The following is a 16,843-nucleotide window of genomic DNA, read 5'->3' on the forward strand; positions in this document are numbered from 1 at the left end:
AAGCACTCTGGAGCAGGTTTTCATCAAGGATCTCTTTGTACTTTGTTCCGTTCATTTTTCCCTCGATCCTGACTAGTCTCCCAGTCCCTGCCACTGAAAAATATCCCCACAGCATGATGCTGCCCCCACCATCCTTCACCATAGGGATGGTGCCATGTTTCCTCCAGACGTGATGCTTGGCATTCAGGCCAAAGAGTTCAATCTTGGTTTCATCAGACCAGATAATCTTATTTCTCATGGTATGAGAGTCTTTAGGTGCCTTTTGGAAAACTCCAAGCGGGCTGTCATGTGCCTTTTACTGAGGAGTGGCTTCCGTCTGGTCACTACCATAAAGGCCTGATTGGTGGAGTGCTGCAGAGAGGGTTGTCCTTCTGGAACATTCTCCCATCTCCACAGAGGAACTCTAGTGCTTGGTCACCTCCCTGACCATGGCCTTTCTCCCCCGATTGCTCAGTTTGGCCGGGCGGCCAGCTCTAGGAAGAGTCTTGGTAGTTCCAAACTTCTTCCATTTAAGAATGATGGAGGCCACTGTGTTCTTCTGGACCTTAAATGCTGTTGGCATTTTTTGGTACACTTCCCCAGATCTGTGCCTCGACCCAATCCTGTCTCGGAGCTCTACCGGCAATTCCTTCAACCTCATGGCTTGGTTTTGCTCTGACATGCACTGTCAACTGTGGGACATTATATAGACAGGTGTGTGCCTTTCCAAATCATGTCCAATCAATTTAATTTACCACAGGTGGATTCCAATAAAGTTGTAGAAACATCTCAAGGAGGATCAATGGAAACATGATGCATTTGAGCTACATTTCCAGTCTCATAGCAAAAGGTCTGAATACTTACGTAAATAAGGTATTTCTGTTTCAAATAAGGCTGTAACGTAACAAAATGTGGAAAAAATCAAGGGGCCTGAATACATTCTGAAGGCACTGTATGTGTTTGTTATTTTTTGTTTCTGCAGTTTTCCTGAGCTCCCATGTGAAGAGCTTCAGGCTTTATATGGAGGTTTTCAGGTGAAACTCTTTGATGCTCTGGTGTAAAAAGCCTCTAGGTGATTCTCCTGCTGGACCTCTCCTTGACACGGCTGCTCCTTTACAATTACTGAGCAATCACAGACGTGTGTATAGTGGGAGAGAGGTGTTTGTTAGGGGTTAGAGATAATCGTTTAAGTGTTTGAAGCTTTAAGAGGAGGCTCTTTGAAGGCGTCAGTGTGACTAATTTGTGTTAGTAAAACTGTCAGGTGTGGTCATCTCACTGTCACCTCTGACTCTAGCCCCTGGTGTCCCAGGTTGTGATGTGTAAATTCCACTGTGTGATTATGGTCTACTTTCAGCAGGAATTTCTCCATCAAGCAGTTTTTTAGTCCATGAGTAGGCTTAGTCAAGCCAGGAAATCATCTACTTTTTTCATACAGTTACACTCCTGCAAATCCTGAGACCAAGGACTACCTGCATCTCCTGAAACACCAGGGACTTGCGACCCTTTTATTTTCCATTATCGCAGTTTTATTTTTGTATCTATAATAATTTTGTAAGTCTTGTTTGGGAGTAGGGGTACAGATTGCTTGACGTAAATCACAAACTACTTTCAAAACTCAATCTGAAAACATTTTGAGAATGTCATAATGCACACTGGACAGAAAACTATTTTTTTTAGTTTAGACTGTTACTGATGTTGCCAGACACCCCAGTGTAGTGATCAAAGCTTTAGTTAAAACAGTTGAATAAAAAAATAATGCCATATCATCTGGTCTTTGAGGACTTTCAGACAAGTGCAACATTTTAAGATTGTCTTTGTAATGTCATGATATTGGCTTCTTCATACATAGACAGATAAACCCAACGCCTAGCCTGATGTTGAGCAACCAACAACAAAGGAATACTTTGTTTTTCTCATGGGAGAATATGTTCAATACATGTTTGTTTCTGTCCCAGACAAAAAGAGCAAGGTCATTAGTACCTTCAGGTGTAGTTTTTCCATAAACACACACACACACAAACACACACACACACACACACACACACACACACACACACACACACACACACACACACACACACACACACACACACACACACACACACACACACACACACACACACACACACACACACACACACACACACACTGGGCAGTCCTGGGCCTGAGTTAGAGAGACAAGCTGGCCTCAGCGGATGACTGATTTGTGTACTTAAACGTGTGTGGAAGTGTCTTCATCTCAGATGTTAACATGTCACCCCCCAACACACACACACACACACACACACACACACACACACACACACACACACACACACACACACACACACACACACACACACACACACACACACACACACACACACACACACACCAGAAACAGAGGAAGAGGCCACACACTAGTCTACTTGCAGCAAATCCACAGACATGGAAACAAACACACAGCTCTGTCTGGCTTGACTGAATTGAAAACAGGTGCCCACGTAGCTTACATTCTTTTATCCAAAATACACAAGTGGTTTGACCTACCAGGTTTGAAGACCACAGAGAGTCTGTACAATAAATAGCAGAGTGATTGAATTGGAAAGGCCTACCTGTGTGGTAGTGACAGATGTTGAGATAAATGTAAGTAGAGAGTGAGATGTCAACATTAGTATTAAGTTGTTGATAGATGGAAAACTCTAGGTTCTGTCTTTAATGGATCCTTATTGAATTTCGTGGCTCAGCTCAGCTGCAAGGTCTTTTACTGCAATACCTTTCCTCACAAACAGAAAGGACTTAAGCTTTATGTACTGAGTGCGGTAACCGTTCGGACTTGGCAAGGTCGTCCATAATAGGTTTTATTTTGACACATAGCTAACTGATGTCTTAGAGCAGCTGTCAAATCAATCCAATCAAATGTTATTTGTCACATGTTGTAACGTCCTGACCAGAGTTCTTATGTGTTGTTCTTGTTTAGTGTTGGTCATGACGTGAGCTGGGTGGGAATTCTATGTTGTGTGTCTAGTTCGTCTGTTTCTGTGTTCAGCCTAATATGGTTCTCAATCAGAGACAGCTGTCAATCGTTGTCCCTGATTGAGAATCATATATAGGTGGCTTGTTTTGTGTTGGGGATTGTGGGTGGTTGTTTCCTGTCTTTGTGTTTTGTCTGCACCAGCTAGGACTGTGACGGTTAGTTTGTTTTGTCATTTTGTATAGTGTCTTGTTTTGTGTTAATTAAATCATGAAAATTACCACGCTGCACATTGGTCCTCAGATCCTTCTCGCCTCTCCTCGTCTGAGGAGGAGGACGACTTAGACTGCCGTTACAGAACCACCCACCAAACTCGGACCAAGCAGCGTGAGTACGAGCAGCAGCGGCCCACTACACAGGAATCCTGGACATGGGAGGAAATTCTGGAGGGTAAAGGACACTGGGCTCACATTGGAGAATATCGCCGCTCTCGGGAAGAGATGGAGGCAGCTAAAGCCCAGGAGCGGTGGTATGAGGAGGCAGCACGGAAGCGGGGCTGGAAGCCCGTGAAGAAACCCCAAAAATGTCTTGTGGGGGGGGGGGGGGGGGGGGGGGCTAAAGGGTAGTGTGGCGAAGGTAGGTAGGAAACCTGCGTCCACTTCCCATGCTTACCGTGGAGAGCGGGAGTACGGGCAGACACCGTGTTATGCGGAAGAGCGCACGGTGTATCCTGTACGTGTGCATAGCCCAGTGCGGTTTATTCCACCTCCCCGCACTGGGCGGGCTACATTGAGCATTGAGCCAAGTGCCATGAAGCCGGCTCAACATATCTGGCCTCCAGTATGTCTTCTCGGGCCGGTGTACATGGCACCAGCCTTACGTATGGTGTCCCCGGTTCGCCAACACAGCCCAGTGCGGGTTATTCCACCTCCCCGCACTGGACGGGCTATGGGGAGCATTCAACCAGGTAAGGTTGGGCAGGCCCGGTGCTCAAGGGAGCTAGTACGCCTGCACGGTCCGGTATATCCGGCGCCACCTTCCCGCCCCAGCCCAGTACCACCAGTGCCTACACCACGCACCAGGCTTCTAGTGCGTCTCCAGAGCCCTGTTCCTCCTCCACGCACTCTCCCTGTGGTGCGTGTCTCCAGCCCAGTGCCTCCAGTTCTGGCACCACGCATCAAGCCTCCTGTGCGTCTCCAGAGCCCTGTACGCACTGTTCCTTCTCCCCGCACTCGCCCTGAGGTGCGTGCCCTCAGCCCGGTACCACCAGTGCCGGTACCACGCACCAGGCCTATAGTGCGCTTTGAGAGTCCAGTGTGCCCTGTTCCTGCTCCCCGCACTAGCCTTGAGGTGCGTGTCTCCAGTCCGGTACCACCAGTTCCGGCACCACGCACCAGGCCTACTGTGCGCCTCAGCAGGTCAGAGTCGGCCGTCTACCCAACGCCGCCTGCACTGCTCGTCTGCCCAGCGCCGTCTGAGCTGCCTGCACTGCTCGTCTGCCCAGCGCCATATGAGCCATCCGTCTGCCCAGCGCCATCTGAGCCATCCGTCTGCCCAGCGCCATCTGAGCCATCCGTCTGCCCAGCGCCATCTGAGCCATCCGTCTGCCCAGCGCCATCTGAGCCATCCGTCTGCCCAGCGCCATCTGAGCCATCTGTCTGCCCAGCGCCATCTGAGCCATCTGTCTGCCCAGCGCCATCTGAGCCATCTGTCTGCCCAGCGCCATCTGAGCCATCCGTCTGCCCAGCGCCATCTGAGCCATCCGTCTGCTCAGCGCCATCTGAGCCATCCGTCTGCCCAGCGCCATCTGAGCCATCCGTCTGCTCAGCGCCATCTGAGCCATCCGTCTGCCCAGCGCCATCTGAGCCATCCGTCTGCCCAGCGCCATCTGAGCCATCCGTCTGCCCAGCGCCATCTGAGCCATCCGTCTGCCCAGCGCCATCTGAGCCATCCGTCTGCCCAGCGCCATCTGAGCCATCTGTCTGCCCAGCGCCATCTGAGCCATCTGTCTGCCCAGCGCCATCTGAGCCATCTGTCTGCCCAGCGCCATCTGAGCCATCTGTCTGCCCAGCGCCATCTGAGCCATCCGTCTGCCCAGCGCCATCTGAGCCATCCGTCTGCCCAGCGCCATCTGAGCCATCCGTCTGCCCAGCGCCATCTGAGCCATCCGTCTGCCCAGCGCCATCTGAGCCATCCGTCTGCCCAGCGCCATCTGAGCCATCCGTCTGCTCAGCGCCATCTGAGCCATCCGTCTGCCCAGCGCCATCTGAGCCATCCGTCTGCTCAGCGCCATCTGAGCCATCCGTCTGCCCAGCGCCATCTGAGCCATCCGTCTGCCCAGCGCCATCTGAGCCATCCGTCTGCCCAGCGCCATCTGAGCCATCCGTCTGCCCAGCGCCATCTGAGCCATCCGTCTGCCACGAGCCTCCAGAGCCGCCCGTCTGTCCCGAGCCATTAGAGCCGTCCGTCAGTCAGGAGCCGCTAGAGCCGTCCGTCAGTCAGGAGCCGCTAGAGCCGCCAGCCAGTCAGGAGCTGCCAGAGCCGCCAGCCAGTCAGGAGCTGTCAGAGCCGCCAGCCAGTCAGGAGCTGCCAGAGCCGCCAGACAGTCATGAGCTGCCCTACAGTCATGAGCTGCCCTACAGTCATGAGCTGCCCTACAGTCATGAGCTGCCCTACAGTCCGGAGCTGCCACTCAGTCCGGAGCTGCCACTCAGTCCGGAGCTTCCACTCAGTCCGGAGCTGCCACTCAGTCCGGAGCTGCCACTCAGTCCGGAGCTGCCTCTCTGTCCGGAGTTGCCCCTCTGTCCTGAGCTACCTCTCTGTCCTGAGCTACCTCTCTGTCCTGAGCTACCTCCTAAATCATGTGGGGGCCTTGGGGAGGATTCTTAGGCCGAGGTCGTGGGCGAGGGTCGCCACTCAAAGGACGCTAAGGAGGGGGACAAAGACAGTGGTGGAGTGGTGTCCTCGTCCTGCGCCGGAGCCGCCACCGCGGACAGATGCCCACCCAGGCCCTCCTCTTGAGTTTTAGGGGTGCGTTCGGAGTCCGCACCTCAGGAGGTGGGTACTGTAACGTCCTGACCAGAGTTCTTATGTGTTTTGCTTGTTTAGTGTTGGTCATGACGTGAGCTGGGTGGGAGTTCTATGTTGTGTGTCTAGTTCGTCTGTTTCTGTGTTCAGCCTAATATGGTTCTCAATCAGAGACAGCTGTCAATCGTTGTCCCTGATTGAGAATCATATATAGGTGGCTTGTTTTGTGTTGGGGATTGTGGGTGGTTGTTTCCTGTCTTTGTGTTTTGTCTGCACCAGCTAGGACTGTGACGGTTAGTTTGTTTTGTCATTTTGTATAGTGTCTTGTTTTGTGTTAATTAAATCATGGAAATTTACCACGCTGCACATTGGTCCTCAGATCCTTCTCGCCTCTCCTCGTCTGAGGAGGAGGACGACGTAGACTGCCGTTACACATGCTTCGTAAACAACAGGTGTAGACTAAGAGTGAAATGCTTACTTACGGGTCCTTTACCAACAATGCAGAGTTAAAGATAAAACATAAATATATAGAAATAGTGGCACGAGGAATTAATACACAGTGAATAATGAATTACACTAAAGAGTAAAAATAACATGGCTATATATAGGAAGTACCAGTACCGAGTTGATGTGCACTGGTACAAGGTAATTGAGGCAGCTATGCCATTCATTGACTTATTGACTTATTTCAGCAATTTCAGTTTTCATCATCCTCTGTGGCTTCTTCAGGCCTGGTGCCTTGCGGTTGACGTACCAAGCGGTGATTCAGCCAGTCAAGATGCTCTCAATGGTGTAGCTGTAGAACCTTTTGAGGATCTGAAGGCCCATGCCAAAACTTTTCAGCCTCCTGAGGGGGAAGAGGTGCTGCCGTGCCCTCTTCAGAACTGTGTGGTTGTGTCTGTTAATTCATTAGTAATGTGGACACTGAGGAACTTGAAGCTCTCGACCCGCTCCACTACAGTCCCATCGATGTGGATGGGGGCGTACTCGCCCCTCCGTTTCCTGTAGTCCACTGTCAGATCCTTTGTCTTGTTGATGTCGAGGGAGAGGTTGTTGTCCTGGCACCACACTGCTATGCTAGGTCTCTGACTTCCTCCCTATAGGCTGGCTCATCGTCATCGGTTTTCAGTCCTACCACCGTTGTGTCGTCAGAAAACTTGATGATGGTGTTGGAGTTGTGAGCAGCCACGCAGTTGTGGGTGAACAGGAAGTACAGGAAGGGACAAAGCACACACCCCTGTTGTTCCCCCGTGTTGATGGTCAGCATGGAGGATGTGTTGTTGCCTACACTCACCACCTGAGGGTGTCCACCAGGATCCAGTTGCAGAGGGACTTGTTCAGTCCCAGGGTCCTGATCTTGATGATGAGCTTGGAGGGGACTATGGCATTGAATGCTGTGATGTAAACAATGAACAGCATTCTTACATAAGTATTACTTTTGTCCAGGTGGGTGAAGTGCAATAGAGATTGAATCATCTGTGGATCTGTTGTTGCAGTATGCGAATTGAAGTAGGTCCAGGGTGTCTGGGATGATAGTGTTGATGTAAGCCATGACCAGCCTTTGAAAGAATTTCATGGCTATAAAGTGCTACGGGGCGATATACTTCTTGGGTTTGGGGATTATTTCTGTCTGCTTGAAACAAGTTGGTATTACAGACCTGGTCAGAGATTGGTTGAAAATGTCAGTGAAGACATGCTAGCTGATCAGCACATGCTCTGAGTATGTGTCCTGGTATTCTGTCTGGCACGGCGGCCTTGAGAATGTTAACCTGTTTAAAGGTCTTACTCACATCGGCTTTGGAGAGCGACGTCACAACAGCTGGTGCTCTCATTCATGGTTCAGTGTTGCTTGCCTCAAAGTGAGCATAGAAGGCATTAAGCTTGTCTGGTAAGCTCTCGTCATTGGACAGCTCGCGGCTGTGTGTCTCTTTGTAATCCATGATAGTTTGCAAGCCCTGCCACATCTGTCGATTGTCAGAGCCAGCATAGTAGGATTTGAGCACAGTCCTGTATTGACACTTTGGATGTTTGATGGCTCGTCGGAGGTCATTGCTTTCACAACTGTATTCTGATTTGCTCTGTCAGGCTGCAGTTATTGTAAGCTGCTGTTGGAATTGGTGTGTGTGTGCGCAATAGTGAGTGAATTTGTGTGAAATAATTAAATAATTAATTCATGTAATGGTCACTGTTTTCTCTCCAACTTCTTGTTGCGGGATACTGTTCAACCATATTGAAGTTTAAGAATGCCTGTCTTTTCCCCAGTCAGCTGTAACCAACTAGCATCAACATACGCACACACACACACACGCAACACAACACAACACAACACACATTATTCCTCTAACGTAATTTGGCTGCAAAATCCAGGCTTTGGAAAGTCATATTGAAATCATAAAGAAATGTAAAAAAAAATGTTTCCAATTAATTTCTCTAAACAGTCGTCTCTCCTGTCTGCAGCGGTTCCTCAAGGGCTGAGGTTTGATCTGGGCTTAAAATGAACCAGAACCCTCTGCTCAAGGCTGTGTGTGTATATGTGTGCTCGCGTGTGTGCACGTGTGTGTATTTTTTGGGGGGTCAAAACGTCCAGCTTGACATGTTTGCCTGGTGGGAAATCACTGTGTTTCTGGATGAAATAAGAAACAGAGGCACACAGAGAACAGACAAAACTCAGTCTGATTACTTTTCATGGGGGAGGAGAGAGAGAGAGGGAGCGATAGAATGACCAGCAGGATTCAAAAGAGAGAGGGAGACAGAGAGTAAGAAAGAAACTGCACAGTATGTTTGTGATGGGAAAGAGGGTGTATGATAGAGAGAGAGAGAGAGAGAGAGAGAGAGAGAGAGAGAGAGAGAGAGAGAGAGAGAGAGAGAGAGAGAGAGAGAGAGAGAGAGAGAGAGAGAGAGAGAGAGAGAGAGAGAGAGAGAGAGAGAGAGAGAGAGAATCCTTGCTGAATGCCCTGTTTTCACTCCATACAGTGCATTTGGAAAGTATTCAGACTCCTTGACTTTTTCCACATTTTGTTACTTTACAGCCTTATTCTAAAATGTATTAAATAAAACAATGTCCTCATCAATCAACAAACAGTAGCCCATAATGACAAGTGAAAACAGTTTTTTTATGTTTGCAAATGTTTGTTTTTTTAAACAACAGAAATGCCCTATTTATGTAAGTGTTCAGACCTTTTGCTATGAGACTTGAAAATGAACTCAGGTTTATCCTGTTTCCATTGATCATCCTTGAGATGTTTCTACAACTTGATTGAAGTCCACCTGTTGTAAATTTAATCGATTTGACATGATTTGGAAAGGCCCATCCCTGTCTATATAAGGTCACACAGTTGACAGTGCATGTCAGAGCAAAAACCAAGCCAAAAGGTCAAAGTAATTGTCCGTAGAGCTCCGAGACAGGATTGTGTCGCGGCACATATCTGGAGAAGGCTATCAAAAAATGTATGCATCATTGAAGTTCCCCAAGAACACAGTGGCCACCATCATGCTTAAATGGAAGAAGTTTGGAACCACCAAGACTTCCTAGAGCTGTCCACCTGGCCAAACTGAGCAATCGGGAGAAGGGCCTTGGTCAGGGAGGTGACCAAGAACCTAATGGTCACACTGAAAGAGTTCCAGCGTTCCTCTGTGGAGATGGGAAAACCTTCCAGAAGACAGCCCTCTCTCCAGCACTCCACCAATCAGGCCTTTATGGTAAAGTGGCCAGATGGCAGCCACTCCTCAGTAAAAGGCACATGACAGCCTGCTTGGAGTTTACCAAAAGGCACCTAAAGACTTTCAGACCATGAGAAACAAGATTTGCTGGTCTGATGAAACCAAGATTGAACTCTTTGGCCTGAATGCCAAGCGTCACGTCTGGAGGAAACATGGCACCATCCCTAGGGTGAAGCATGGTGGTGACAGCATCATGCTGTGGGGATGTTTTTCAGCAGCAGGGACTGGGAAACTAGTCAGGATCAAGGCAAAGAACGGAGCAAAGTATAGAGAGATCCTTAATGAAAACCTGCTCCAGAGCGCTCAGGACCTCAGACTGGGGCGAAGGTTCACCTTCCAACAGGACAACAACCCTAAACACACAGCCAAGACAATTCAGGAGTGGCTTTGGAACAAGTCTCTGAATGTCCTTGAGTGGCCCAGCCAGAGCCCGGACTTGAACCCGATCGAACATCTATGGAGCAACTTGAAAATAGCTGTGCAGCGACACTCCCCATCCAACCTGGCAGAGTTTGAGAGGATCTGCAGAGAAGAATGGGAGGAACTCACCAAATACAGGTGTGCCAAGCTTGTAGCGTCATACCCAAGAAGACTCGAGGCTGCAATCGCTGCCAAAGGTGCTTCAACAAAGTGCTGAGTAAAGGGTTTGAATACTGATGCAAATGTAATATTTCATTTTTAAAAATGACACATTTACAAAAACTTCTAAAAACCTGTTTTACCTTTTCATTATGGGGTATTGTGTGTAGATTGATGAGGGGGAAAAAACGATTTATTACATTTTAGAATGAGCCTATAACAGCAAAATGTGTAAAAATGTATGTAGTCTGAATACGTTCCGAATACACTGTATCTGTTGTAATTGGTGCTATTAGGCTGTTGTGAAGTGTGTGTACGTGTGTGTAGTGACTGTAGCAGCTATTGAACGGGTGGTAAATACAAGAGGTCTCCTGTCCAAGCCAACGTCACCACTTCTATAGTTCAGTTCAAACTCATCTGGTCCAATAACCCTATTCCACAATTACATGACTGTGTAAATAACACATTGTATTGTATGTTAGATAGGTAGAAAAGAGGCAAGGGCTCAACAAACAAACCGAAAGTGTGGATTGCAGTTTCACATTGTTTGCATACTGTTGTAAATCAGGTAGTATTGCAAGTATCACTTTAACTGTAGAAAGAGAACGGCAGACATGTATGTTGTTTGTGTGTCCCTGGTTTCATTGACACATCTCCAACTACTAAATCATTACAATGCTTAATCACTGAACCATGCCGTGAATTGGAGACATGTCTACACTATTACATGGGCTTCTCTGGCCAAGCTACTATTGAACAGTGTTAAGGCGTCAGGATGCTTCAGGTCGACTGGCGCCTAGGCGAACTAAGCTAGTGTGCTTGCATACTCCCTTAAAATGACCTTCGCTTGAAAAACGAGAAATAGTCAGAATTAATCTAAGATAATTCATTTTGACGTTTTTGCCGAGATCTTAGTAGCACAATTTTACATCTAAGATGTTTGGTGCAGTATTACTCAATGAAAACATTCCCATGAAATCGAGTCGTCTCTCGTTGAATGACAACAAAGACTTTTTTGATTAATCACCAACGAAGGGGCGTAGACTTCAGCTACCGACTACGGCCTCCAGAAAAAAATGTTGTGTGCCCGAGCAGCTGAAAAAATCCTACCGAAGTCTAAAACTAACAAAAACGTCACAAAATGTTGTCATAATATATGCACAAACTCTTCCGAACTGTTTTGGCTGGAAAGCATGCAGCGCTTTTAGTCCATTCCAATGACACAACACATTTTTCAGGTTTCATTTCCCTTGTTTGGGATAATCTCTATACTCTTTGTAGTAGCTATGGCTACCAGAATAGAGGAATTGCAGACTTGCGAGGCACTCACTCAAGACAGTGTGTGGTGTGTGTGTGTGTGTGTGTGTGTGTGTGTGTGTGTGTGTGTGTGTGTGTGTGTGTGTGTGTGTGTGTGTGTGTGTGTGTGTGTGTGTGTGTGTGTGTGTGTGTGTGTGTGCGTGCGTGTAACTTTAGAATTGAGGCATGGCACCAGACGATGCTCCAGACCTCTGTACTCCATGGTGCTGCTACACTACATGACCAAAAGTATGTTGACAGCTGCTCGTTCCAAAATCATGGGCATTAATATGGAGTTGGTCCTCCGCTTTGCTGCTTTAACAGCCTTCACACTTCTGGGAAGGCTTTCCACTAGATGTTGGAACATTGCTGCGGGGGACTTGCAAAATTGTTCAGCCACAAGAGTATTGGTGAGGTCGGGCACTGATGTTGAGCGATTAGGCCTGGCTCGCAGTCGACGTTTCAATTAACTCCAAAGGTGTTGAGGTCAGGGCTCTGTGCAGGACAGTGAAGTTCTTCCATGCTGATCTTGACCAACCATTTTTGTATGGACCTCGCTTTGTGCACGGGTGCATTGTCCTGCTGAAACAGCATGGGCCTTCCCCAAACTGTTGCTACGAAGGTGGAAGCAAAGAATCATCTAGAATGTCATTGTTGACTGTGGCGTTAAGATTTCCCTTCACTGGAATTAAGGGGCCTAGCCCGAACCATGAAAAACAGCCCTAGACCATTATTCCTTCTCTACCAAACTTTACATTTGGCATGGCGCATTGGGGCAGGTAGCGTTCTCCTGGCATCCGCCAAACCCAGATTCATCCGTGGACTGCCAGATGGTGAAGCGTGATTCATTCATCTCCAGAAAAAGCGCTTCCACTGCTCCAGGGTCCAATGGGTTTTCATGGCCGAGCAGCCTAAGCCTAAAATCAACATGCACAATGCCAAGCTTTACACCACCCCAGCTGACGCTTGGCATTGTGCATGTTGATCTTAGGCTTGTGTGCGGCTGCTCGGCCATGAAAACCTATTTCATGAAGCACCCGACAAAAAGTTATTGTACTGACGTTGCTACCAGAGGTAGTTTAGAACTCGATAGTGATGTTGCAACTAAGGACAGATGATTTTTACACGCTAAGCATTTCAGCACTCGGCGGTCCCGTTCTGTGAGCTAGTGTGGCCTACCACTTCGCAGCTGAGCCGTTGTTACTCCTAGATGTTTTCACTTCACAATAACAGCACTTACAGTTGACCGGAGCAGCTCTAGCAAGGCAAAAGGGCATGGCAGGTATCCTAGTAGTTAGAATTATGGGCCAGTAACCGAAAGGTTGCAAGATTGAGTCCCCGAGCTGACATGGTAAAAATCTGTCTTTCTGCCCCTGAACAAGGCAGTTAACCCACTGTTCCTAGGCTGTCATTGTAAATAAGAATTTGTTCTTAACTGACTTGCCTAGTTAAATAAAGGTAAAAATTAAATTAAATAACCAATTTGACGGACTGACTTGTTAGACAGGTGGCATCCTATAACGGTGCCACGTTGAAAGTCACTGAGCTCTTCAGTAAGGCCATTCTCCTGTTGATGTTTGTCTATGGAGATTGCATGGCGGTGTGCTTAATTTTGTACACCTTTCAGCAACGGGAGTGGCTGAAATAGACGAATTCACTAATTTGAAGAGGTGTCCACATACTTTTGTATACAGTACAAATCAAAAGTTTGGACACACCTACTCATTCAAGGGTTTTTCTTTATTTTTACAATGTCTACATTGTAGAATAATAGTGAAAACATCAACACTATAACTCATGTGGAATCATGTAGTAACCATGTAAAGTGTAAAGTGTTAAAGTAAAGTGTTAAACAAATCAAAATATATTTTATATTTGAGATTCTTCAAAGTAGCCACCCTTTGCCTTGATGACAGCCTTTCACACTCTTGGCATTCTCTCGATTTGCTTTTCCAACAGTCTTGAAGGAGTTCCCACATTTTCTGAGCACTTGTGGGTTGCTTTTCCTTGACTCTGCGGCCCAACTCATCCCAAACCATCTCAATTGGGTTGATGTCGGGTGATTGTGGAGGCCAGGTCATCTGATGCAGCCCTCCATCACTCTCCTTCTTGGTCAAATAGCCCTTACACAGCCTGGCGGTGTGTTGGGTCATTGTCCTGTTGAAAAACAAATTATAGTCCCACTAAGCGCAAACCAGATGGGATGGCGTATCACTGCAGAATGCTGTGGTAGCCATGCTGGTTAAGTGTGCCTTGAATTCTAAATAAATCACAGACAGTGTCACCAGCACAGCATAAACTGGGTCTGTGGCTTCGGCTTTTTGGGTTGCATTTACTTCAGTCATTTAGCATACTACTTACTGTACAAAATAGAATTGAATAGAAACACAATGGAATATAATATAATATAATTGAATAGAAACACAATGGAATATATTATAATTGAATAGAAACACAATGGAATATAATATAATATAATTGAATAGAAACACAATGGAATATAATTGAATATAATTGAATATAAGCACAATGGAATATAATATAATATATTGAATAGAAACACAATGGAATATAATATAATATAATTGAATGGAAACACAATGGAATATAATATAATATAATTGAATGGAAACACAATGGAATATAATATAATATAATTGAATGGAAACACAATGGAATATAATTGAATAGAAACACAGTGTAATATAATAGATTAGATTCACATGGCTAACTAAATTATATGTAAAAAGCACGACATATACATCTGTGTGACAGCTAGAGGTCATTGTTATCTGAAGTTGCTGCATTGACAAAATGGCTGCATTATTCATCCCCCATATTGTATCGTTTAATTCAGGGCTTCGGTTATGAATTTGAATCTTTAGAAGCTGATAAATGTGCTAGCCTTAACAAAGCATTGAGCTGTCATATGTTGACAAATTATATTGACAGAGAGAGAATTCCTTACATCAGTTCTCGCCAAGTCCTGGGTTGATATTTGGAATAATGCTTTTAGCAGGGATAGTCTGGGGAATATGAGCAGCGCTCGGAGCTGTAGTATGTGTGTTTTTGTGTGTTTATGCATGTGCATGTGCGTGTGTATGTGTGTGTCTGCAAAATGATGAAACACTCGCAGGAACTACTGAAATCCGCTAGGGAGTAACATCAGAGGTTTCCAGAAACAATAGCTGCTGGTTTCCAGAGACCCTGGCTGCTTCATCTCTAATGTACCATTCATCTCAATAAGTCTGGATTGATTATTGATTGTTAAACTTGGTCCCACTTTAAACAGACTACAACATATTAAGGCTTTATATAGTATACATAAAGTCTTCTTAATCACAATATAAATGCTTCACAAATCATCTATAAACTAATGTCATACTGTATAAATGGTATAAAGTGTGACATAACAGCTCCCTATGTAGGGTGCATTGTGTGTGTGTATGAGTGTGTGTGCTTCAAAGACTCCATCTCGGCAGGGGACTCTAATGAGAATATAAATCAGTATTCCTGGATCTGGACCTAGGAGGGAGAAACGATGAGACCCCCTTTAGCGACTTCACACGTACACACACACATTGACATTTCACATGTCAAGGGCATTACTTCACCATGTGTGGACAGACCTATGTCATTTTACACATAGAAAACACAGCCTTTTGAACCATATCAAGTTCATAAATATCTTTAGAGAAAGTTTCTTTCTGGACTTTTCAGTCATGATTTATTTTATTGTCATATCTGCTCAGCAGGCTGCCGTTCAGCTATGCCCTTCACCTGGTCTTCATCAGCAGGCTGGGATATCCATCAGGACACGTCACCCCACACACACACACACACACACACACACACACACACACACACACACACACACACACACACACACACACACACACACACACACACACACACACACACACACACTCCACACTCCCCTGGGCATTGAATAGGCCTGGTTAGATGTATGGTTGGAATTAATCCAGTTAAATGATCACTTAGTCTACAGAACTGAAACAATAAAGGTAAAGTGGACTGTAGTACTGTAGAGTTTAGATGATGAGTAAGGCTCAGATTAACGGGGTTAGGTAAAGTGGACTGTAGTACTGTAGAGTTTAGATGATGAGTAAGGCTCAGATTAACGGGGTTAGGTAAAGTGGACTGTAGTACTGTAGAGTTTAGATGATGAGTAAGGCTCAGATTAACGGGGTTAGGTAAAGTGGACTGTAGTACTGTAGAGTTTAGATGATGAGTCAGGCTCAGATTAAAGAGGTTAAAGGTTAGAACTAGGAAGAGGAGTTTTTCAGGACGAGTCAGGGATCACTTAGTTTCGATAAATCATTAAATCTGTGATAGGTTTGTAGCTACATATATTCCCACAGTCAAAAATGTATCTAGCCATCTAATGTGGAGTCCCCACCACCACTGATCCTATAGTAGGAGGGGTTAGGTCCAGATGTTAGACAGGGCACAGTTTTCCTAGCTAGTTTTACCTAGCATACTGGAAAAGAAATGTCCCATATCTGTTTTCAATGTTTATTAATATTTATTTGTAATAAAGTTAGCCCGGCCACAATATGATTGACAGTTACCTCAAATATTTAGAAAAGAAACAAAGTTACAACTGCGTCTGGTTTGCTCCCAGCCAGGTCTTTAGACAAACTGTACAACTTTGCCGAGTGTGCTGGTCTGCATCTGGTCCTTGGGCTCAACGCCCAGCAGAGAAACCCTGACTCCTCCTGGAACTCCTCCTCAGCACTCAGCCTCCTCAAATACAGCGCCGGGAAGAAATTCAACATCTCCTGGGAACTGGGCAACGGTCAGTATCTACACAACATTGTATACTATATATTCTATAATTTATGCTATTTAATACAGTAGAATTATAAAACATTAGGTAACACTGTACTTGAAGGGTGTATACATAACGCATCCCGGACACCTTTATGAAACCATGTCTAACACCTTTATGAAACCATTTCTAACACCTTTATGAAACCATTTCTAACACCTTTATAAAACCATTTCTAACACCTTTATGAAACCCTTTCTAACACCTTTATGAAACCATTTCTAACACCTTTATGAAACAATTTCTAACACCTTTATGAAACCATTTCTAACACCTTTATGAAACCATTTCTAACACCTTTATGAAACCATTTCTAACACCTTTATGAAACCATGTCTAACACCTTTATGAAACCATTTCTAACACCTTTATGAAACCATTTCTAACACCTTTATGATATGCATTTATCCATTCTACATTGACATTTTTATTTTCAC

At 45.8% G+C, this 16,843-nt stretch overlaps 1 protein-coding gene across 1 annotated transcript in view; it reads left to right on the top strand.

Moving 5' to 3' along the window:
* LOC129859787 (inactive heparanase-2-like) overlaps positions 1–16,843 on the top strand; it is a 110,629-nt gene that overhangs the window by 39,754 nt on the left and 54,032 nt on the right. Inside the window, exon 4 of the mRNA XM_055929907.1 lies at positions 16,200–16,373. Coding sequence (XP_055785882.1) covers positions 16,200–16,373 — 174 coding nt within the window. The remainder of the gene's footprint in view (positions 1–16,199; positions 16,374–16,843) is intronic.

Source organism: Salvelinus fontinalis, chromosome 1 (assembly GCF_029448725.1).
Source record: "Salvelinus fontinalis isolate EN_2023a chromosome 1, ASM2944872v1, whole genome shotgun sequence".
NCBI lineage: Eukaryota > Metazoa > Chordata > Actinopteri > Salmoniformes > Salmonidae > Salvelinus > Salvelinus fontinalis.